Source organism: Mercurialis annua, linkage group LG4 (genome assembly GCF_937616625.2).
Source record: "Mercurialis annua linkage group LG4, ddMerAnnu1.2, whole genome shotgun sequence".
In the NCBI taxonomy this organism is placed as follows: domain Eukaryota; kingdom Viridiplantae; phylum Streptophyta; class Magnoliopsida; order Malpighiales; family Euphorbiaceae; genus Mercurialis; species Mercurialis annua.
Window position 1 is genome coordinate 25,265,597 of NC_065573.1, and position 24,718 is coordinate 25,290,314.

The window sequence follows — 24,718 nt, forward strand, 5'->3', positions numbered from 1 at the left end:
CTTAGAGTACTAGTACAAGGTTTACGTTTATGAACTAAACGTACGTATGATGTGAATAGGAAATAGATGTATCGACAAGTTATCAGGCCGTCGAGCTGGAGTAGCTACGAGACCAAACGACGCACGTAACCTACGTGTTCGGGTGATGATTATGTAGTTTTGGATAGCGGTCCCTGTGAGTGGCAAATTTACTTTTGCGTATTATTGTGAAAGTTATTTTCATACCTTATTAGTATTATTACCCGTATATCGCATTTATATGAACTGTTATATGAGATGATAGGTCGATGAATTTGATTATATAGATGTTGTTGTATTCGTTGTTTTGAAGATGAGTGTCTAATGTGCGGTCCGGAGAGACCAACTACCTATTGGGTGTCAATAGGCTGCGTGATCATTAGTGAGTCAGTATAGAGTGCCTGACTTTGTGATTAAGATTTAATATATTGATGCATGATATAATACGAATACGATACGAGGGTGAACTCGGTTATGGTGTAACCTGAGCACCATGTCCAGTAGGTTGGACCCACCAGTGAGTTGGACTCACACTTTATAATTCGATACGAGAGAGCACTCGACTACGGTGTAGTCTGGAAGTCCCTGTATCTAGTGAGTTGGACTCAAACTTTCAAATTAGGAATTTTTATTATTTGCTTATATCGTGAATTTATAAACGTATTAAGCATATGATGCTATATTTTGATAATACCATAGGTAACTTGCAAACTCACTCAGTATTTTTCCAAATACTAACCCCTCATTTTGATGTTTGCAGGTATTAGAAGTCGGATCAGACAAGCCAACCCCACTGTGCCAGAAGTCATTGGACTTGCACAAGTATGAGTTCCTAAAGCTGCAGTAGTTAGTAGGTGTCAGTATTAGATAGACATTTTGACTTCAAACGGTATTTTATAATGTAAACTTTAATATAATATTTCAATATATATAAGTATATTATTTAAAAGAGTTTTTCCGAAAATGTTTTATATATACTATTATACTTTTAAATGCAAAAAATTAATAGTGGTTTTAGGCTTGCTACGGGTTTCGGAGCTACCACTCTCATTCTCTAGCGCCGGTCTCGGCTCAATAATTAGGGTCGTGACACAAATACAATGAAATGATGTTCTTTACATTAAACATACAACAATTATTGTTGATAAACATGTTTTGAGAAGAGTATTGAATTGTATGGTATTGTCTTTGTCATGAAACTTTTTATACTAATATGTCCCTTTTGATTTATTTAATTATTAATAAATTGTGGTATATTTTCCTTATTAAAGTTATGTTGATTTGATATTGTCATACATGTTTGAATCATTATTGAGTGTGGAGAGCCATCTTTTGTGCTTCTTCGGGGATGCAAGTGAGGTAGGTTTATATCTCTTTGTAGAGTCTAATTTCAACAATTGCTAATGTTAATAAATTGCATGTGGTCACAAATGGTTAATATTAGGTTCATATTTGGTTTTAATGAATTAGGTGAATCTGCGATATATACTGAAGAAAAGCCGTTTCTTTAGGTGATTTTTTCAAAAGTTATAAAGGAAAGTGCACGTCTAGTGATGGTGTTGGATCTAACGAAGAGGTTGGCGTTGAAGATGGCTATTGTCCGGCTTTTTTCATTACGGATGATTCAAATCAAAGGAACAAATCTAACGATTTAGCCGCTATGAAAGAGAAGTTTCAACTCGTGTTTGCTGATCATAACCAAATGTAGTCTAAATTTTTTGAGTTTAAATGCCATATTATAAGTCAAATTTCCGAAGTTTTAAGTGTTGTGAAACAATTGTGTTTAAAGATTAATTTAGATGTTGATTCTAAAAGGGTAATGTATCTTTATTCATTTATCATTCAGTTTTTAATTTTTAATTTTCTAATTAAGTTTTTTGTTTGTTTTTAGAAACATTCTTACTAATCATTATTCTTATCTATCTCTAGGTTCATGGTTTGTCTACTTTGAGAAAAGATGATATCTCCTTTCGTGACGATAACAGTAATGATAGCGATGAGATGTACGTTACTGGTAAAACATATGTCTCCGAAGATTCTACAGATTTAGCTAAGTCTTCTTCTGATGAATCTGAGCTGATTATAAAGGTTTAGTAATATTCAAGTTGTGTTATTTCAGTTTATGTTTTTGGAACTGAAAGTTAACTATATATGAACTGAATATGAACTATATTTTTGTTGAGCTGATTGTCAGCAAAAAGCAGCAACGATCTTCGAGCATGTAGATTTTTACTGTGGTAAAAAAAGAAAAAATGGAGTTTGCTGCTGAAAATAATTCTAAAAAAGATAGCTTTAATGTTAGCTTTATTGGAGTTGAGTAAGGCGTTGAGGATTCGGTCAACCGGTCAAATCTTACACCAGAGAAAGAAAGTGCTGACAATTTTTTTTTTTGGATAAATATTGACAAGTTTGCTCCATAAATACAAACATTGAGAATAAGCGCTCCGATGACAAGCTATTGATCGAAAAACATGCAAATGAAAATGCGGCTGATGAGAAAGCTGATAATGAATAGACTATTGATGGTGATGGCGGCAATTCTTCATCGGAGGCCACAATTTTGGAGAAGGTTGATCATGAAGTTCATGACATTGCAAATTTCAATATTGAGAACGCTGCAACTAATTGTGTTGACAAATAATGGAATTGTTTGATATCTTGTTGTATGGTTTTACGAATTTGATGGTTTTTAATTTTAATTTGTAGTTTTTGTTGCAACTGACCTTTATGGTTTCTTTATTTTTATTCCAGAATTAAATACCTCTTTTAATTGAAATGTATTTCATAGTCTATAAAAAACCGAAAATCAACTTGATGTGAACCTATATCAACTGAACTACTTTAATTTAATTTTTAATAAAATTTGTCTTGTTACTCTTTACAATCTTAAATTACATTTTATATAGAGAGAATTTTGAAATTTAGTGTTATATACAAATTGAATGTCTCTTTCAAGTGAAATGTATTTGACAGACTATAAACCAAAAATCAACCTGATGTGAATCAGATGTGAACCTATATCAAATGAACTATTTTAATTCACTTTTTTTTTTATAAAAATTGTCTTACTACTCTTTATAATCTTAAATGACATTCTATATAAAGAGAATTTTGAGATTTGTTGTACTATACAAACTGAATATCTCTTTTAAGTGAAATGTATTTGACATTTATAAAACCGTAAATCAACCTGATGTAAACCTTACGTGAATATATATCAACTGAACTACCTTAATTCAATTTTTAATAAAAATTATCTTATTGCTTTTTACAATTTTAAATACATTTTATATAGAGAATTTTTTTAAAAATGTGCATTGTAGGAACCAGATTCTAACAATATTTAAAAAATATGTCTTTGCAATTAAATAAAGTTTGACCATACTAATAAATGTTTCTTTGGCCAAATATACTTTTATTTGCAAATACAACCTTAATGTGCTCTTAATTTCAAAAGAATTATTTCAGGCGAGTTCATAATTCACAAGCTATTTAAGTTATAACAAACTTCTAATTTTCTTGCAATACTAATCTAATCTTATCAGAACTCTAATCCTAATTTTATTCAACTATCATATTGTATAAGAAGTTAACACGAAATCAAATTTTATTAATATAAATGCGTACTAGTTCTAATACTTGGATCATAATTATAAATTTCTGAAAAAAAATTAGGTGGAATCAAGTTTCTGAATAAAAAGCAAGCCAATCCATATGGTACGTAGTCATTAATATTTTCGTTCTTTTTTTGTTTGATGCATAAATTAAGTCAAGAATCATCATATTTAAACTTTAAAATTTTATAAGATCAGTCATGGTAATGCAAATCAAGCTATTTATTCTAATAGTGACATATGATTTACTTATTAGGGTATTTCATAAATATAATTAAGTAAACTTATCTACTTTTTTTTTTGATAATAGTAAACTTATCTACTTAGTTACATGGTAGAGATAATAAATTTATTTTAGCTAATTTGGATAACTAATTAAAAGAATTATTTAGCTACTTATTTTATCTATTTAATTATATGGTAGAGATAATACTTTCTTTTTGTAAAGAAACTATTTTTTAGTACATCAAATAATTATAAAATATAACTATAAACTTGCCACAGAGAAAAAAAATAAGGAGGGGACATTATGAACATATGTTAGTCTATTGAAAATTTGTGCAATGTTGGAATCAGATTCCAACAATATTTGGAAAATGTGTCTTTGCAATTAATTAAAATTTGACTAAAAATAATAAATATTTCTTTGTCCAAATACACTTTTATTTGTAAAGACAACCTTAATATAAATTTTAAAAGAATTATTTCTTGCGTGTCCATAATTTTCGGGCTATTTGAGTTATAACAAACTTTTAATTTTCTTGTAACACTTATCAAATATTATCGGAATCATAATCCTAATTTCATCCAACTATCACATTGTATAAGGAGTTAACACTAAGTCAAACTATATTAATATAACTACATATCAGTTTTAATATCTGGATCGTAATTATAAGATTTTGAAAAAAAATTGGCTACAATCAGGCTTCTGAATAACAAGCAAGCCAATTCATATGGTATGTAATCATTAATATTTTTTTTCTTTTTTTCTTTTTTTATTTGATGCATAAATTAAGTCAATAATCATCATATTTAAACTTTGAAATTTTATAAGATCATTCATTTTAATGCAAATCAAGTTATTAATTATAACGATGACATATAATTTACTTGTTAGCGTAATTCCTAAATATAGTTACGTACACTTTTTTATTTAGTTACATGTTAGAGATAATAAATCTATTTTAGCTAATTTGGATAACTAATTAAAATAATTACTTAGCTATTTATTTTATCTATTTAGTTTCATGGTAAAGATATTTTTTTTTGCAAAAACACCCCCGCCCGTCTCCCGCCCCCCCAAGATAGAGTCAATTACGAATATGCAACTTATAAAGAGTGAAAGTCATATAATAAAGACATTTATATGATCTTTCAAAGATTAAACTACAGAATAATAGGCAACACTAAAAATACAAATAATAAATAATCATAAAAAATAAAATTTTAGGTATAAATCCCCAAACATTAACATAGCGATTTTGTTGAGATGGTGTTTCAAATAATTATAAAATATAACTATAAACTTATCATGGAAACAAAAATAAAGAGGGAGTATTATGGAAATATGTTAGTTTATTGAAAATTTGTTCAATGTAGGAACCGAATTCCCACAATATTTAAAAAATATTTTTTCCAATTAAATATACTTTTATTTACAAAGGCAACATTAATATGCTCTTAATTTTAAAAGAATTATTTTTATCGTGTCCATAATTTTTGGGGTATTTAACACTACCCGTTATTAAAATAATATAACAGAATAATGTTATATCACATAGTAGATTGATTAAATTTTGTTTTACTGTATAAGGTGACAATCAAATAGTAGATTAATTAAATTTTATTTTTTATTATATAAATTTTTGAGTGAGAATTTAACCAATAAAATCTTACCAGCATAAGGTGTGTTAAAAGAGTCGGGTTCGAAAAGTGGGTTATAAAATATTTTTCAATATAATATTTAAGTAAAGAGTACTTCCTAAATATGTACGAAATTCAAAAATTCAACTCTCATGCATACACATATCTATGTTCTGTATCATTGACAATTATTTTCCAAATATATTATTGAGGCTTTCAGTGATTATTTAATAAAAAAATTTTAAATTAATTGATAGGGTACACTTGGTAGAATTAGCATACTGTTGTTGTTGTTTTTAATTTATGTGCCAAAACTAGATGCAATGAAAGAATAGTATTTAAGAAAACTACCATGTCAAATCCCATAAAAATAAAAAAATAATATTTTTATAATAGTTAAAAAATTTATAAAATTATTTTTATAATATCGTTTAAGTTTTTTAAGATTAAATTATTATAAAATCATTATATTTAAATGTGCATAAATTTTATTTTAAATTAATACTCCCTCCGTTTTATTTAGAAAGTGTCAGTATCATTTTTTTTATATTCCGTTTAAAAAGCTCTATTGTACTTTTTTTAACTTAAACTTACTTATTTACTCCGTATTTTATTTTAATAATTAAACACATTTGTAAGGTAATTACTGATATATACAATTATAAAATATAATTAATAAAGATAAAAAAATATATGTTTTTTACTATCTTTTTAATATGTGTCAAATATAATAATGAGATTTTTTAAATAGAATGTAAAGAGTATTAAATATGACTATTTTTTTAATTTTTGTCAGCAAAAAAATGGCCACTCTTTTCAATTTGTTAAAATGACAAAAAAAAAAATTGAAAAATTTGAAAATTTTACAAATATTTAAATATTTTAATTTTATTCAATTTTTTTTAATATACATAATTTCATGTTAATTATGTCTAATTATATAATTTTATTCATGTGGTGCCTATGTGACGCTGAAATGTTAATGTTACACATCAACACCATATAAATAAAATTTTATGATTGTACATAATTAAAATAAAATTATAAATTTTATAATAAATTAAATAAAATTGAAAGGTTTATATTTGCACGGGACTTTAACGAAAGTCCGGCCTTTTAATTTTATTGGACGAAAGAGTATTATAATGCGTGAATCTCTAACACTTGTAGAGCTATATGAGAGGGAAATTATTGGGAGGCGGTCCATTTACGGACCATTTCAGAAACTTTTGAAATTTCAGTTAGTACTGTACTAGCTGCAGGTCAATTATAACAGCTAAATAAAGAAAAAAAAGATAGTCAAATGTCAAAGGCAAACTACCAGACAAACTAAACCGTCCTTCATTCTCCGATCAACACCTAAACAAGCGGTCGTGAACACTGAAGAGAACTGAACAAGAAGAGCAACAAAATATGGAGACTGAAGATCTGCGAGAAGTAATAGAGAAGATTGAGTTAGTCGACGGTCACGCTCACAATATTGTGTCGATTGATTCTTCATTTCCTTTCATTAATGCCTTCTCCGAAGCTACCGGTCACGCCTTGTCCTTCGCTCATTCATCTCTCTCTTCCAAGGTATTATGCGTTATACGACAGCGTTTTAATTGATGTGTTGAGTTCCTTTCTATGAGTAGTTGCTGTATATGTAGGGCTTTAATTAATTATTAGATTCGGTAGGTCAGCTTGTCTCTAATTTTTTTTGAAATGTTTCTATATGTGCTAACCTAGTACGGAAATGGAAACGGATAGATGAAATGTGGGAAAAATGTATGAATAATAAAAATATAGGAATGTATTTGTAAATATTAAACACTAAGTTTTTTATATATGTTAAATTTTATTTATACATTTATAATAATTAATGAAATAAATCATTTAAGTATACTTAAAATTTAGGTTCATAACAAGTAATAAATTATCTATAATTTAATTAGAATTGAAATTAATATTTTAAAGTTTTCCAAAAATTATAAAAGTATAATATAATCCAATAAATAAAAAGATAAAATTTATTGTAGATGATGTGAATATTAGAATTTTTACATAATTGATTTTATTTATTTGCTGATAATTTTTTAGGTTTTTTATATATAGATGGGTGTCTTATTTTTATTATTTAACGAAACGGCCCGAAATGTTGCATACAAATGTCCGAGAGTTTCCGGTTTTCAAAACAGAAAACGCAACTTTTTCAAAGTTTCCTTGCTTCCTAGGTGCTAACAGTTAAGGTCAATAAATGTTAATGTTTAATTCAGTTTGTTATATAATTATATTAGTAGCTGGTGTTATAAATCTGGATTAAGATCCCCTCAAGTTCATGATTTACACCATCCATTGTAAAATGAACGGTGTAGATCATTTAAAATAAAATTTGTTTTTTTTTTATCTACACCATCCATTTGTAATGAATGGTGTGGACTTAATGAACTTAACCCTTCAAGTTAAAATGAACTTGAGGGAATCCCAATCCTATAAATCTATATAAGTAAATAACTTTGTGAAATGGTATGTTTATACATGTATTAATTTATAGTTATAAGGTTAATTAAATAAAATAAGTTTGTAATGACTTTTTGTAAGTTGGCTTCAGGGTTTCTGTTATGACATTTGTTTATTTTGGTTTGGTTTTAATTGAAGAGGAACTTGAGGGATATTGCTAAATTATATGGCTGTGAGAATACATTGCAAGCAGTCGAAGAATATCGCAGAGCTGCTGGCTTGGATTCCATTAGCTCAATATGCTTCAAAGCTGCGGGGATTTCTGCAATTCTCATTGATGACGGATTGAAGTTGGACAAGAAGCATGATATTGATTGGCACAAGAATTTTGCCTCATTTGTTGGCCGAATACTTAGAGTTGAAAGCTTGGCAGAAGAGATTCTAGACAAAGTGAGAGTTTTTTTTTTGTTGGCTGTTTTGTTTTTTCAGTTGCATGGTTGGTACATTTCTTTTTCTCTTGTGATTATAGTTATTGTTAGTATGAACAATACTTATTGTTGCAAATATTTCTGTATTATCACATTGTGCTAGTAATTACTATCTCTACATGTAATATTTCATTACCACCAAAATAACACCTTCACGTTAAAATTTCTGGTCCTTTCAAAATTCAATTAACAATTTCATATGACTTCTATTTTTGTTTGTTCTTTGTTTTTAACATTATGCAGGGGACAACTGATGGATCAAGTTGGACATTGGATAACTTCACTGAAAGTTTTAGGGAAAACTTGAGATCATATCCTTTCAATTAGTTTTGGTACTTCTGCTACTACCATTTTGTTAGTAATAAAAAGAAGCTTCCTTTGGTTAATTCCTTAAGATCTAATACAGTTGGTGATAAAATATGTGGCTTGAAAAGTATAGCTGCATACCGCACTGGCCTCGAAATAAATACAAAAGTCTCTAGAAAAGATGTTGAAGAAGGTCTAGCTGAAGTTTTACATGGTGAGCAGGAGGAGACATGGTTTGGTACTTTACTACTTTGGTTATAGGAGATGTTGATCAATTCCTCTTTCCAGGTGGCAAGCCTATTCGCATAGCAAATAAAAGCCTTATCGACTATGTATTCGCCTGCAGTTTGGAGGTTGCCCTAGAGTTTGACTTGCCAATGCAGATACACACCGGGTAAACAATGTTAAAGAGATGTTGAAATTCAGCTTATGCTATGACCGGTGAATGTCAACTGTCAAGTCTACACTTTGGCTAGCTAAGAGAGCAACTAGTTTGTATTTTTTTTCTAACATTGTCCTGATAGCATCTTTTATGCCTGATTTTTCCTCCTATAATTAGTTTTGGAGACAAAGATTTGGATCTACGCTTGTCCAATCCTCTACACCTTAGAATGCTTCTTGAGGATGAGAGATTTTCTAAGTGTCGTATTGTTCTTTTACATGCATCATATCCATTTTCAAAGGAAGCATCATATTTGGCCTCTGTTTATCCGCAGGTAATATTATCAGTCTACTGTTAAATGATTTTCTATCTATCCTTGTGAAACTATTATTTTCATTCTCCAAGCTCCTTTGCATAATATCTAATGCTTATATTTCCAGGTGTACCTTGACTTTGGCTTAGCTGTTCCTAAACTCAGTGTCCACGGGATGAAATCTTCACTCAAAGAACTGTTGGAGCTAGCTCCAATTAATAAGGTGATAATAATCTCAAGACTCTCAGTTGAGAAATCCAAAAAGTAAAGATTTTGCTGTTAGCCTAAGCTCTTGCATGTGTGACTATCGGTGTAAATTTGTTTTTAGAATTTTTCTATGATACCTCTCTCATTTCTCATTTATATGCTTTTGGGAGCAGTGAATGGTTCTGAAACATCTATTGTTCTTTGTTTTTGCCTTTCCGTTTAGTTTTTTTATAATACTACTGACATAAAGTAAATAAATTTGCAGGTTATGTTCAGCACTGATGGCTATGCGTTTCCTGAAACCCACTACTTAGGTTTGTCTAGTTTCTTGTCGGTTAACATGATCTAATATTCAGTTTTAATGATAATGCTTTTCCTTCACACTTTGTTTCTTTTACGAGTCTCCTATCGTTATCATAACTTATAAGTGCTTCACAAGTATTCATTACTCCTTACATTAGCAAGAGGAGGAAAGCACTTCATCCTTATACATCTCTTCAACTTTTTTTTCCTACACAGCGACTTTGTTGAGTTTTTGCTTGCATGATTGCCTCCGGTCGTTCCTTATTATTCACACCAAGATAAATGAAAGCATAACAGAGTCTCTCTTTTAATTGCTTGACAAAGTGATGAAGTTTATATACAGATATGCATTCAACTTTGAATCAACTATTGGTTTAAGATTTATCCTTTAAGCACATAAGCCATGGACATAATTGTTTTTAAATACTTTTTGTTTCAACAGGCTCAAAGAAAACACGTGAAACTGTGTTTTCTGTGTTACATGATGCTTGCTGTGATGGTGACCTCACAGTTTCCGAAGCCATTGAAGCCGCTGAAAACATCCTAGCACAAAATGCAATAAAGTTATACAAGATTAAAATTGGCGCGGAAGCCTTTAGTGATGACATTGACAACAGCAATAGTGCTGCAGATAGTGGAGTTTCACTTGTTCGTATCATCTGGACTGATGCATGTGGACAACATCGATGCCGTGTGAGTTTATTTGATTTTCTTAATAAATTTTTTGTTGTTTTCTTAATTGAATTTTCCATCTAGAAATTTTATTGGACAAGTACTTCATGAAAAAAAAAATTGTTTTTATGTTTTATTTTTTAACTCATCCGGCCTATTCACAACTACTAAGGGCTATTTTGGTGTTTAATGTACGTTAAAACTTGACTTTCGAGTCATGAAATTAGCCTGTGGTCGTTAAAGTTCTTCTTGTTTCCTTACGTAATTTTTTTTTTCATATTGCCCTTTTCAGGTTGTTCCCATAAAACGCTTTAACAATGTAGTGAAGAAGAATGGTATTGGTTTAACTTTTGCATGTATGGCGATGATTTCAGCTGTTGATGGTCCAGCAGATGAGACTAATCTGACTGGAGTGGGTGAGATCAGGCTTATTCCTGATTTGTCAACTAAAAGGAGACTTCCATGGTACTATCTTGCTTAATTGTCTTTAAATTTCAATTTTCCCTTGCAGCTATGTAACTTTCCAATGTTTTGTTCCAATGTAATGTTCCACTGTCCTGTGAAGTTAGTATCAGAAAATGATAAACAATGTGTACATTTGTGTTCTTAGAACCTGAGTGTAGACGTGCTTGATATATAAAATGAAAACTCTCAGTGGGATTACTGTAAACCTACACCAAATAGCCAGAAGGAGGAGAAATATAGATTGAAAATTCTCAGAGGGATTGTAAACCTACATCATCATCGTTATGTTCTACTTAACTATTCTCTTGTTGTTTAGTACCATGTATAGACTTCTTTTGGTTCACTTAGAATCTTTATATTCAATTTGTGGTCCATTGTTATCTGTTTTAGGAAAGCTTTATGTGGTTGTTATTCTACATTATTTAATTTGTACCATCTCTTATACAATAGGATGAAACAAGAGGAGATGGTTTTGGCTGACATGCACCTTAGACCTTCTGAACCATGGGAGTATTGCCCGAGGGAAGTCTTACGAAAGGTTTCTAAAGTCTTACAAGATGAGTTTAACTTGGTATGTTAAACATTCTATAGTTTATTACACTAAAAATTGAAGTTGATTATCTACTTTTATTCTGATGTCATAGACTCTATTTCCAGGTAATGAATGCAGGATTTGAAAATGAGTTTGTGCTCTTGAAGAGTGTATTAAAGTATGTAAACTGTAGTCCTTTGAGCAGCATATCAGTTTGTTAGAATAATTACTGAACAAACCATGCATTCTTGCAGGGAGAAAGAAGAGTGGGTGCCGATTGACTCAGCATCCTACTGCTCTGCAGCAGGGTATGATGCTGTTGCCCCTATACTTCATGAAGTTGTCGCAGCACTTGACTCCCTAAATATCCCCGTGGATCAGGTGCATTATTAACCTCACAAACTAACATTTGATAATGTGTTTTCTCATATGAAGTTTTAAGTGTTATTTTGCTTATAACCTAAGAGAATAAGATGGAATTGCATGACCTGGATTTTCAGAATATTGTTTAGTTTCTTTTTTCCCTAATATACTTTCATGCAAAACGTAAAAGAGATTCTTTAGATGATTGGTAAAGACTGTGCTTCCATCATTTGTCACGTAATGTTATTTTTGTTTTTGGTTCTGGCTCATCATTTGCAGATGGTCAGTATATTTGTGTTTTATGTAAAAACTTCCTATCAACTATGTGTGCTTCCAATTAAGCACAAGAGTGGGTTAATTTTGTATGATTAATAATCTTGAGTAATATATGGCAAACAGCTCTTTTCTTAATTGGAAAGTAATGAATTTTGAAAAAGAATTATGTTTTTCATGTTGTCTTCTTGATCCATAATAGAAATTGAGTTTTATTGTTTGAATCATTCATTAACAAAAATCCTCTCTTTCTCATGCATAGAAATTTTGCGATCTACTTTGAACATATTCTGCTTTTACTGATTGCCTAAATTTTGAAACACTTGCAGTTGCATGCAGAAGCTGGGAAAGGCCAGTTTGAATTGGCCCTGGGTTATACAACCTGTATACTCTCTGCTGACAACCTGGTTTATGCTCGAGAGGCTATAAGGGCTGTTGCAAGGAAACATGGATTACTGGCGACTTTTGTGCCAAAGTAGGTTCATAGTTTCTTTAATATTGATGTTTGCATATTTACATATTATCTTCATTTTTTTTGTATATTTTATATAATATACACGTGGTAAGGATTAATCTGCATGGCATACTGACATTTTCTTTTTGCTAGGTATGCCTTAGATGACATTGGTTCTGGATCCCACGTTCATATCAGTTTGTCACAGAATGGGAAAAATGTTTTTATGGCATCTGATGGTTCCTCCAGGCATGGAATTTCAGCCATTGGGGAGGAGTTCATGGCAGGAGTTCTGCATCATCTTCCTTCAATTTTGGCCTTCACAGCACCAATTCCAAATAGGTTTTTCATTTTTTTTTTTATGATATATTAAATTTTTCGAATTCTTATATTGTGCTTTGTCACTATCTTCATATACATGGATTAGCTTGCTGGGTTCGGGCTTTTAGTATTTTCTGAAGCTCCTATATGTGCTTATACCACATTGTTGTTATTTTGTAGTTATGATCGGATACAGCCTAACACATGGAGTGGAGCATATCAGTGCTGGGGAAAGGAAAACAGGGAAGCTGCACTAAGAACTGCTTGCCCGCCAGGAATATCAGATGGTCTAGTCAGCAACTTTGAAATTAAATCTTTTGATGGATGTGCAAATCCATACTTGGGATTGGCTGCTATAATTGCAGCCGGCATTGATGGCCTGAGGAAGCATCAATCTCTGCCTGAACCTGTTGGTAAGTTTTTTGTTTATTCTTGATTCGTTCGTTTACATCACTGAGCTTCCACCTTATCAAAGAACCGAACAATGCGTAAAAGGACCATTTGATATTTAACCAACTGTCTATGGAGTTCTATTTCTAGCCCCTTATGTTATTTCCTGAAGAGTACATTGGGAGCTGAAGGGGTCCTGGTGTCTCCAGGTCTCAACATCTCCCATGTTATCTTTTTTCAAATCTTTTATAGTCCTTCTCTGTCCCTGTAAAAAATACTCAGACTTATACCAATCACTCGTATATTCGTCATTGAACTTTTAGAAAGTTTGGGAGTAACTTATAATTCAACCTAACTTCAGCAATATTCCTTACTTCTTATAATAGCATTATTTTTGATACTCAGTCCTAGTTATAATTCTTTTCGTTTTCTATGATGTAGTGAACTTAGTGAATTATTAATATCAAATTATTTAATAAAACATAGTTAAATATAACCTCACATGGGACCCCGAAATTATAAGTGCAGCTCGCTATTGTTCAATGTCAGCCAAACTATATTTGTGTATTAATTTTTCTTTTCTACTTGACATCTATTTTAATCATTTTGTGCTCTTAAACAGATATAAATCCTTTCATTCTAGAGGCAGAGCTACAAAGATTGCCTTCATCGCTTTCTGAATCTTTAGAAGCTTTAAAGAAAGACAAAGTCATGGAGGATCTTCTAGGGGAAAAGCTTTTGGTCGCCATTAAAGGAGTCCGCAAGGTATGCTCTCATCGTACATTTCTTTCCTAATAATAAAAAGAAATCAAGTAACTTACAAGTGGAATTAAATGGGAGCATGAGCCAATTGATTTTGTGCAAAATTGGTTCTAACCCCATTATTTTTTACTTGGTAAAACATTGGTTCATTGAGTTTCTGTACACATGCATTGAATTTAGAAATTTTGTTGATATATGATTCTATTCCCCTCTTCAAATCAAGTGATTTTTTTTTTTGATAATTAAATCAAGTGATAATTTATTCAATTTTATTGTAATTGATTGCAGGCTGAGATTGAGTACTATTCAAAGAATAAGGAGGCATACAAGCAATTGATACATCGCTATTGATTACGTTACCGTTAACTTGATAGTGTTTGCACCGGCCCAAGGAATTAGCTGTTGGACTCAAATTATGACGCGGAGTAATTAATCCTAACCATCATTGAACCTTTTAGTTTTTTTATTTCAGTCATTAAATAATTTTTCTTTTCGATCATTGAATTTTCATTATTTTTCATTTTGGTATTTTCGGTCAATAGGTGGCGGCCGGAAGATGACATGTGGCTATCGGATTTTACTAGTTTTACTTCGAAAAGTTATCACATATACATAATTTCACTTTGAAAATGAGTTTTTAGGTCAAATTATGCATATATTACAAGTTTTCAGGTAAAAAAATAAATTAATTCCGGCTGTCACCTAATCAGTTTTGGCTGAAAAATATCAAAATTAAAAAAATTAAAAATTTGGTGATCAAAAAGAAAAAAAATAGTTCAGTAAAATTCAAAAGTTTATTGATCTTCAGAATCAATTATCTTGATATATCTTCTTTGAACATCTTTAACTTATGAGCTTGTTGAACTCTGTTTTCTTTTAAGGGACAGTAGCACTTTTACTTAGCCATGTTATGCGTTTTAATCATTTTTGCTATTTTTCACAAATACAAAGGAAAAGAAAACTATCTGAGCTTGTTGAACTCTAATTTCTTATAAGAAATTTTAACGCTATTCTAATAGCAGGATAATGAAGTGTAAGGGACACGAACTTTTACTTGGGCATGTTATGCATTTTAATCATTTTTGTTATTTTCGACGTCAAAGCAAAATACGGGCCTTGAAATGAACTTTAACCATTTATTCTAATTTGACCAAATTGATCCCCTCAAAACGTTAAACTGACCGGCGGCATTGGAATGGCATGACAAGGGTGCTTCCCTTTCAATCAATGATATGGGATTCGAATTTTGAATATGAAACAATCTAAAAAAATATTACAAGAGCTTTATTAATGTAGTGAGTTATATGGACAACAGTTGACGGCAGTCTGATGGTTTGTTGACTGTTTGACTTTAACTCTATACCTTTGACTAAAAAAAATATCGACCATGTTATTTTGCTTTTGACTTCTATTTTTACTACATTCAAATTGAAGATAAAATTTATTTAGATTATCATGAATCATTTAAAATTCGCTTGGAATAAAACTTATACTCATACAACGATATGAAACTCACTAAAATTATCAAAAAAATTCACATAAGATTCATCTAATTTTAAATAATATTAATATAAAAAATATTAGATCGCCTGGATAAATTTAAATTTCGTCTAGATCTATTTAAAGTGCACATTATACACATTATACATTTACTATCAACATTCACATATATATATATATATATATATATATATATATATATATATATATGTGTGTGTGTGTGTGTGTGTGTGTGTGTGTGTGTGTGTGTGTGTGTGTGTGTGAATTTTGATAGATTTTATATTGTTGCATTCAGCTTAAAGGATCAATTTTCTTTATCTATTTTAATGAGAAAAATAAAAACTAAAACCACTAAAAAGCTAAAAGAATTGAACACAACTTGCATTTCTCTAATGTCATCCAGGTCCTTCAACAAAACTGCTTCTGCTATAAACGGGACTGAAGCTACCCAAATTGTTTCTTCATTAGTGGTTGCATGAGCTGCAAGTTCGTGAGCTACTCCATAAAGTAACCATAAATTTTACTTAAAATCAACGTAAAATGGATCTGATACTAATATAACATTACAAAATCTATTAAGGTTGCCATCATATTCATGTAAGACCCACCAAAATTTTGAATTATATTATAGCTATTTAAAATCTGCTTAGATTCATTTAGAATTCATCTAAAATTTTGAATTAAATATGGTAGAAAATGCTTTATAATCCCTCAAATTGTACCGCCTCCCATTTCACATGCGGAAAATACACATGGTACACAAACGACTTAGGGTTAGCATTTAGTGTTTAGGATTTAGGATTTAGATTATAATTTTTTTTACAAATAAAGCATTATATTTTTTAGGAAAAAGTAATTATGTGCCATGGCATGTCAGGTAGGATAAATTATGAGGTACAATTTGGTGGTTTATATAGTAGTACTCTAATATATTTTTGAAAAAAATAATCATGTGGCATATGCCATGTCAGGTGGATTAAACTGATAGGTAAAATTTAGAAGGTTATATAAAAGGGATTCCTACCAAAATACCTAAAATTTTAGAGAAAATAACAAAAAAAACCACAATATGAGCTTTTATTTCACACTCTACCATTTCTTTTTAAAAGTTTACATCAATGCCATAATTATCACTTTTCTTTCATTAGTACCATTCTCATAGAATAGGGACACGTATCATTAATGATTTCCTTTTTCTTCTCTACAATCTCTTACATTTGTCCTTTTTACCCTCACTTTCCTCTTTCTTCTTCTTACTGCACAACCCAAATTTCCACCATTAAAATCCTTTCTATCACTGCATTAAAGCGAATTTCATGATGGAAATGGCTAGAGTCGGCATTCAAATTAGAGTTAAAGCTTTAGCCGTCGCCTCCGCCGCCGCAACAAGAGGCGGAAAGAAAAAGTTATTATTGAATGCACAAGATGAAAACGATGAGTTTTAATTAGAGTGCGCCAAAGAATTCAGTTTCAGCATTATTGGAGTTACTAAGTCAATTTTAAAATAAATAATGTAGAAAGTTATTTGATTACTTTTGTAGAGCAAGAAGCTGAGAAACAGATCTAGCCTTTTTCTTTTTATCATTCATATACCCAGAAATTTTTAGATCTTTAGTGGGTTTGTTTTCATTGCCTATGAAACCATGTAGGAAATTTTTTGATTAATTCATATAACTAGAAGTTTTTTGACTTCTGTGTTCGATTTTTGAAAATGAGGGAAAGATTGTGCGGTTTTTAAAATTGGAAGAAAAAGATAGAGAAAATTAGTGATTGTTAGAAAAAGAGTTGAGAAAAAAGGTGGGTTTATTACGGTAATTAGAATTGGTATTTTAGTAGTAATTGAACTGTCAACTGTCACTGCAAGTTTAATTGAATTTTTTAATGAAAGTCCATTTATTACCTCTCAAGTACATTGATACATAGTTGATACGTACGTGATACATCTCCGATACATTATTTGATATATTATTCGATTGCTCAAAATATTTTTCTTGTTTTTACATATTTTTTCGTTTTATTACGTATTTGTTTTACATATATTTGATACATTTCCGATACATATTTGATTCATTTTTTATACATATTTGATTCATTTTCGATACATATTTGATTATTTTTTATACATATTTGATTCATTTTTGATACATATTTGATTATTTTTGATACATATTTGATTCATTTTTGATACATATTTGATTCATTTTTGATACAACCGACTAATTCGATAGGTTCATTTATATATTTATACTTTTTCCGATACATATTTTATACATGATAGATACATTTTTAAAATTACTTTATAGATACATCATGGTATATATTTATACATGATAGATACATCTCTAATACATAATTATACATGATAAATAAATGATTTATGCATCACACTCGTATTCGGTATATGTATCAATAATGTATCCGATAAATAATTTATAAAATTATCTTTTCTTAAGTTGTATCATTTTGTGTTTTTGTATATTTTATATTTTATATTTTTAAATTTTTAAAATAAAAATTAAATTTTAAATAAATATATAAATAAATGAATTATTTTATTAAAAAAAAAATTGTCATATCCAATTGAGAAAATTACACAGATTACGGGCTAAGTCTAATTTATTCTCAAACATACGGGTCACAATTTCTCTTTTGACATATACAATCTCTCTTTTGATAAATACAATTTCTAAGTTTATTTTTAAATTAATAACCTTTATTATTGCTATTTTGTACCTTCATTAAAAGGGAAAACTATTTTACAATCTTTCAAGTTTGGTAATTTAAGATTCATGCGAGATTCTTGCCATTAAACTCTCCACTATCTTTGACCATTTAATTCATCAATCTAACCTACCCATTTAGAATTTTTAATGCACAAGAGAAAAAATTTTGCCATCGCTTCTACAATCTGAGGCAGATCTCGCTTAAAAATGGTGGCTACATCGGTTCTCTGCAATTAATCTCTTGTTTTTTCTTCAAATAAGCGTCTTTTCCTTCCAATCGGCTTGAGGAAGCAGTTGTTGCCGTGAAAGTCCTTTCCATTTTCATATTTTGGTTCTGAGGAAACGTCGGCCATCTATTCACGAACGGCGGCAGCTTCAAATCCAGACCGCCGCTGATTTTGATCGATGAAGGTGATGATCCGCGCCGCCGCTTGGATTTTGGTCAACAGAGATTTATTTGTTTTTTTTTTGTTTATGAACACAGTTGTTATTAGTGAACAAAATGTTACTTTGTTCTTGTTTAAACTTCTTGTTTTATGATGTTGGTTAAATGTTACTAAACATTAAATGTTATGTTTAGTTCTGTTTTAGTGTTATATATGTTTCTTGTTGGTTAACCAATGGTGTACTAATTGTAAACCAATAATTTTATTTTTTAATACACTAATGGTTAACTTTGGGTAAACTGTTGGATGTCTTCCAATGATGCTATTGATTTTCTGTTTGTAATTTTTTTTTCACTTATATATCTGTAGTTGTTTATTGGTTAACCAATGATTTACTAATGGTACATCAATAATTTTATATTTAGTACTCTGTTAGTAAACGTTGGGTTAACCGTTGGTAAACTTGTAATAAAGTTTATTTTGAATAAATCATTAGTAAATTTGAATTGTGTATTTTAAAGTTAACTAATAAGTGATTACTGGTTAACTGACAGTTAACTAATTTCGTGTACTGTTAATTTTAGGATATATTATTGTTAGATTTATCTAAAAATGATTTTATGATGTTAATAAATTTTTTATTAAATTTAATTTATTAATGGTTAACTACATATAAACTGACAGTATATCAGTTTTTTTTACAAATAAATAAATGTATATTGTGTATTCATATTTATTGATTGTTTATGATGAGTTGATGAATTTCTTGTTTTTTTGGATTTTTTTTGTTTCTCAAATGCTTGTTGTTTTCATTTTTTTTAATCATTTTATTTTTTTGGTTTCCCTTTTGCCGTTTATGGCATATAATTCAAATTATTAGTTATTATAATTAAGGATTATTAAAGATTCTTCAATATTAATTGCTATATATTTATGCTTTGAGATTTTGTAGGAGATTTTGATTCTTTTAATCACTTCCTTCCTTTTTTATAGTTGACAGTAATCCTCAAATATCATAAAGTTATTTGTGCAATTTAGAAACTTAAAAGATATGTCATCAACTTTTTTTTGGTCAACAGTAAAAATCTAATTAATTATAGCCATGTAGGGTACTTATTTAAAGAAGTCTATCCAATTCAGTTTGTAAACTGAATTGGATATGGAATTGGACCCAATTCCTATTGAATTTTTTTTTACAAAAGTGGCATAGATGTTATTTTTCATGGTGATATGATAATGTGTGAAAATAGAAGCTATTTTTTTGGCAATTTTGTTGTTTTTTCAAAATTTTATAAATATTTATAAAAATACTTCTTGACTTTTTTTATTTATAAAAATATTGAGTTGACTTTAAATATTTAAAAAAATACCAAAAAATAAAAATTATTTACAAAAATACGGTGTTTATAATATTGGTATAATGTCGGTATATTAGAATTTATGAATCAGAGAATTTGAAAACAATATTTGGTTTACTATTGGTATAATTTTAATATACTTTCTACGGATACTATTTTTTTATATATATTTTCTAATTGATAATATATAGACTTTTTTTAATATACTAGTTTCGTATTACGTGCTATGCACGTGGCTTGTAACGTAACTTGTCAATGTACATATTAGTAAATTTATTATAATTATATCAATTTTTATTTATAATTAATATTAAATTAATTAAGAATTTTTGTAAAAGTAAATATAATAAATTCGGTTATTAAATTTTTTTTCATACTGAATTTATTCTTCTTTTGGTTTTATAATAACCATAATTAAATAATTAACTTAATTTTACTAATAATATTTTTAAAAATAATAAAATTTAAATTTAAATAATAATATATTAACCAAACGCAGTGTTTTAATTTTGTAGTTCAGTCTCCTCTAATTTAGAGACAATTTAGTTATTTTTTACATACTAAAAACTAAAATGGAGATAATTTAGCTATCTATTCTAAGGTATTCCTACTAATTTTGAGATAATTTAGTTATTTATTACATACTAAAAACTAAATTGGAGACAATTTAGCTACCTATTCTAATTAGGGTTTTAATTATAATAGTAATTAATTAAATAACTAATTAGTTAATGATTATAAAACCTTTATTTAGTAATAAACTGAAAAGGATTATTCAGTAAATTTGCATGCCCCCCCAATCCGTGATTTTATATATAGTATAGATATAGATATAGATATTCTCATTATAGTTGGTAATAAATCAGAGAATTTATATATTGTTGATATAATTTTAGTAAATTGTTAATTTAATAATTAGTATACAATGTGGTGTAATGTTGGTATAATTTTTATTTAATATTAATAAAATTTCAGTATGTTCTGATGTGTATACTCTTTGTATAATTTTGTATAATTTTAGTACACTTTTAGTTTAATAGTATACTGACATTATAACAACAATATCCACCGTATTTTCCAATTATTTTTTATTTTTTGGCATTTTTATAAATATTTCTAAGTCAACTCGGTGTTTTTATAAATAAAAAAAGTCAACGAATATTTTTTTTATTTTTTTTTAGTAAACGGTGTAATTTCCTCTATATAAAAATACTCAATATAACATGAATACAATAATCTAAAGTCCATCTATAAGTCACGGAAGATCCAATAAAATTTTGAATTGTTTATTTGACGTCTACCTAGATTTATCTAAATTTCACGTCAGATCCACCTACATTTTTAAATTGTTGATCATATACGGATAAAATATAAAATCTGTCAGAATCTATATAACATCCGCATCAGATTCATCGACCACCACGGACAGCGACCGATCACTAAATTAGTCTGTCATTTTTAGTTGAAAAAACCAGTTTTTCTCTTTTTCAGATTAGCTCTAAAATTAAGTTTTTCAACAACTTTTTATAATCTTCTTTGAAAGTAGGTTACTTGTATAAAAAAAAAATCAAAATATTGAACTGTATTATGGTTTTTCTTTTCAGGGTTTTAGCATTACATCCTTTTGTTTTTTTTTTGTTTTTTTTTGTCTTTTGTAATTGACTGCTTGTTTTGTGCTTGACTATATATTTAGAAAATGGAGAAATTTAGTTAGTAATTAATTTTCTGTTTGATCATCGTTACTAGTTAATTTTTGACTTGTAACAAAATGAAGTAGGGTAAACATGAGCTCATAAATTATTCATATCACTAGGTAATAAAATCACAATATCTAAAACTGAAAATGTCAGTTTGAATGTTGCCAATAAAAAAAAAGTTCGTCCTAAAAAATATATTTAATACGATTCTTTCAAATTATATGCTGTATATATAGTATTTAAAAAACAAGACCACTCTTTAATTAAATAGAGACAGTTAGGACTTATGATATTTTTATAAATTAATTCTTTTTCTGGATAGCTAATTTCTTTATTATATGTAATTTCCCAAAAGTATCTATTAAATTGCTATGGATGAAATAATGTATATCTACCTCCAACAATAACAAAAAAAGGTCTAATCATTTAAAATTATTCTATTCTTTTGAATTTTCGTTAATATTTTGAATTATCAACTCATCGTTTTTATTTATATTTTCCAATTTTCAGTTTCAATTGAATCCATTTTTTTCAAATTAGAGTTTTTTACTCTTAAAAATTTTCATATATGTCTACATATTTAACTTACAGTCTAAATAAGTCTTTAATGTTTTAAAAGGTATTAAAACTTGAACTATGTGCAAAATATGAATAACATTTAAACTTTTATCCCAAGTGAAAAATCACAATTTGAAGAAAATGGATATAATTGAAATTAAAAATAAAGAAATGAGGCACAATTGATGGTTATGAAAGTTTGAGATGTAAACAAAAAAAATCAAAAGAATTGGGTATTTATTCAATGATTAAGCCTACCAACAAAGCAAACAGAATACAACGATTTGAACAACAATCAAATATATCTCATATAGTTAAAACTTGCAAGAAACAAAACAAAAAAGCAAGGGAAAGTTACGAATGGTAAGCCTATTTAAACGGCCTAAATCACTTAGATCCTCTCAAATTCTTGTTAACATTATGAAATTCATAACAAACACATGCAAAATCTAAGCATTATATATATAAATATCCATTGCTCCCCAAAGAATGTAGCAGAAAAAAATAAAAAAAATAATAATAAATAAGTTTAAAAAAACTAAAAAAAGGCACAAGGCCAAGTTGGTGTTATTGTGCCGAAGCAGAAATGGCTTCATCATTGATAGCCGTAGCTGCTGCATTATTGTCATTGCTTTTAGCTATTGCATTGGTTGATGCAACAGTCAAACATTCGTATCATCACGCTGTTGGTCGACGACATAGCAACCATCCTTACCACCGCCGGGCGGCTCATCCCTACCACCACCGTGCAGGTCATCCCTACCACCGCCGGGCGGCTCATCCTTACCACGCCCGGGCGGTTCATCGACCCCTTGTTAAGCATCATCGACCAAAGTTCAAACCTGGACCATGGGTTCATGCTCATGCTACCTTTTATGAGGGTAGCTCCACCAGTTTTGGTATGATACTCTTTCTTTTTTTTGTTTTTGAGACATCATTTTGAATTTTAAATTAACTATTTAGAAACAAAAATAAAATTGCAGGAGGAGCATGCAATTACAAGGACGTAATAGCATCAGGGTTCGGTTTAAACACAGTAGCAGTAAGCGATGTTTTGTTCAAAAACGGGCAGGCTTGCGGTGCTTGTTATGAGTTACAATGTGTCGATGATCCTCATTATTGCAAGCTAGGGCAGCCTTCTCTCACCATCACAGCAACTGACCGTTGCCCGCCAAATCCATCGCAACCCAGTGACAATGGAGGCTGGTGCAATCCACCTCGCGAACACTTCGACATAGCCAAGCCTGTCTTTAACCAACTTGCTGACTATGTCGCTGGGATTATCCCTGTCCAATACCGCAGGTTAGATTGTTTCTCTTTAGTTTGTGTCTTCGTGAATTTAGCTAACTTGCATCACAAGAAATCTACGTCTCCGGTTTTATTTATAACATTATACAAAAATGATTTTTTATCAACCAAAAATAAAAACACTGCAACTGGAAAAACAATACCCAAACGGTCAAAACTATTATTTTACAATAATAAGTTATAGATAAATAATCTTTCAATTTTAGGAACATTTTTGAAAACAAAAATAGAACGCCGAAACATAAAATGTAACAAGTTTCCATGCAACATATCCTACTATACGAGATGTCGAGATGGGCACTTTGACTAAGCGTCAATAGGTATCTAAAATGATGATGTTCAACGTTGCAGGGTGCCATGCCAAAGGAGAGGAGGAATCAGATTCACAATAACAGGAAACCCATGGTTCTACCAAGTAGTAGTATGGAACGTCGGTGGAGCCGGAGATGTTACGAGTCTGCAAGTGAAAGGTAACAAAAAGCTGAAATGGACCCAAATGCAACGCGACTGGGGCACCACCTGGAAAACTAGTGCTATTCTGCAAGGCGAATCGCTTACCTTTAGGGTTCAAGCTAGTGATGGCAGATTCTCAACTGCTTGGCATGTTGCCCCTAAGAACTGGCAATTTGGTCAGACTTTTGAGGGCAAAAACTTCAAGTAAATTTGTGTTTATGAATGACTCAAACAAAACTAACCTAAGCTGCCATTCTATATGTGCTCTAATGATTGATAGGCTCTAATGTTTAGTATTTGCCTTCTCCATATTATGTTTCTTTCCTAACCTATTAATCTTTTGTAATATTTGAATCGTTATGATTATTAATTTTATTGTTGTTTTTAGCGAGTAATCATAGAAGCAGAGATCTATGTGCCAACTTTATTTGATTTCTCACTTTATTTTTAAGAGTGCAACTAATATTTTATCTTTTTCAAACCAAACTAAATTTAGAAGAATATGAAACAATCCTAATTGTACCGATCCAAATTTATCGATTCAATTTGATCTCATTAAAACTTAAC

The 24,718-nt window shown here is 29.7% G+C and overlaps 2 protein-coding genes across 3 annotated transcripts; both read left to right on the forward strand.

Annotated features, from left to right (window-relative positions):
• Window positions 1-6,659: 6,659 nt before the first annotated feature.
• LOC126677713 (protein fluG) lies at window positions 6,660-15,074 on the forward strand. 2 transcript variants are annotated; one of them, XR_007640574.2, is made up of 19 exons: window positions 6,660-7,073; window positions 8,136-8,387; window positions 8,669-8,735; window positions 8,829-8,945; window positions 9,020-9,125; window positions 9,291-9,447; window positions 9,554-9,649; window positions 9,899-9,947; window positions 10,379-10,629; window positions 10,901-11,073; window positions 11,524-11,644; window positions 11,731-11,783; window positions 11,860-11,986; window positions 12,571-12,716; window positions 12,849-13,037; window positions 13,197-13,429; window positions 14,029-14,171; window positions 14,457-14,593; window positions 14,711-15,074. XR_007640574.2 is itself a non-coding variant. In XM_050372477.2 (18 exons), exons 1-18 carry the CDS (start codon window positions 6,912-6,914, stop codon window positions 14,517-14,519), a joined length of 2,505 nt encoding a protein of 834 aa, XP_050228434.1. In that variant the 5' UTR covers window positions 6,661-6,911; the 3' UTR covers window positions 14,520-15,074. The 2 variants fall into 2 exon arrangements, 1 of the variants encoding a protein (XP_050228434.1); XM_050372477.2 differs by having other exon boundaries at window positions 6,661-7,073; window positions 14,457-15,074.
• Window positions 15,075-22,880: 7,806 nt separating this feature from the next.
• LOC126677139 (expansin-A4-like) lies at window positions 22,881-24,546 on the forward strand. The gene is made up of 3 exons (XM_050371614.2): window positions 22,881-23,289; window positions 23,374-23,692; window positions 24,050-24,546. Exons 1-3 carry the CDS (start codon window positions 22,977-22,979, stop codon window positions 24,357-24,359), a joined length of 942 nt encoding a protein of 313 aa, XP_050227571.1. The 5' UTR covers window positions 22,881-22,976; the 3' UTR covers window positions 24,360-24,546.
• Window positions 24,547-24,718: the final 172 nt, after the last annotated feature.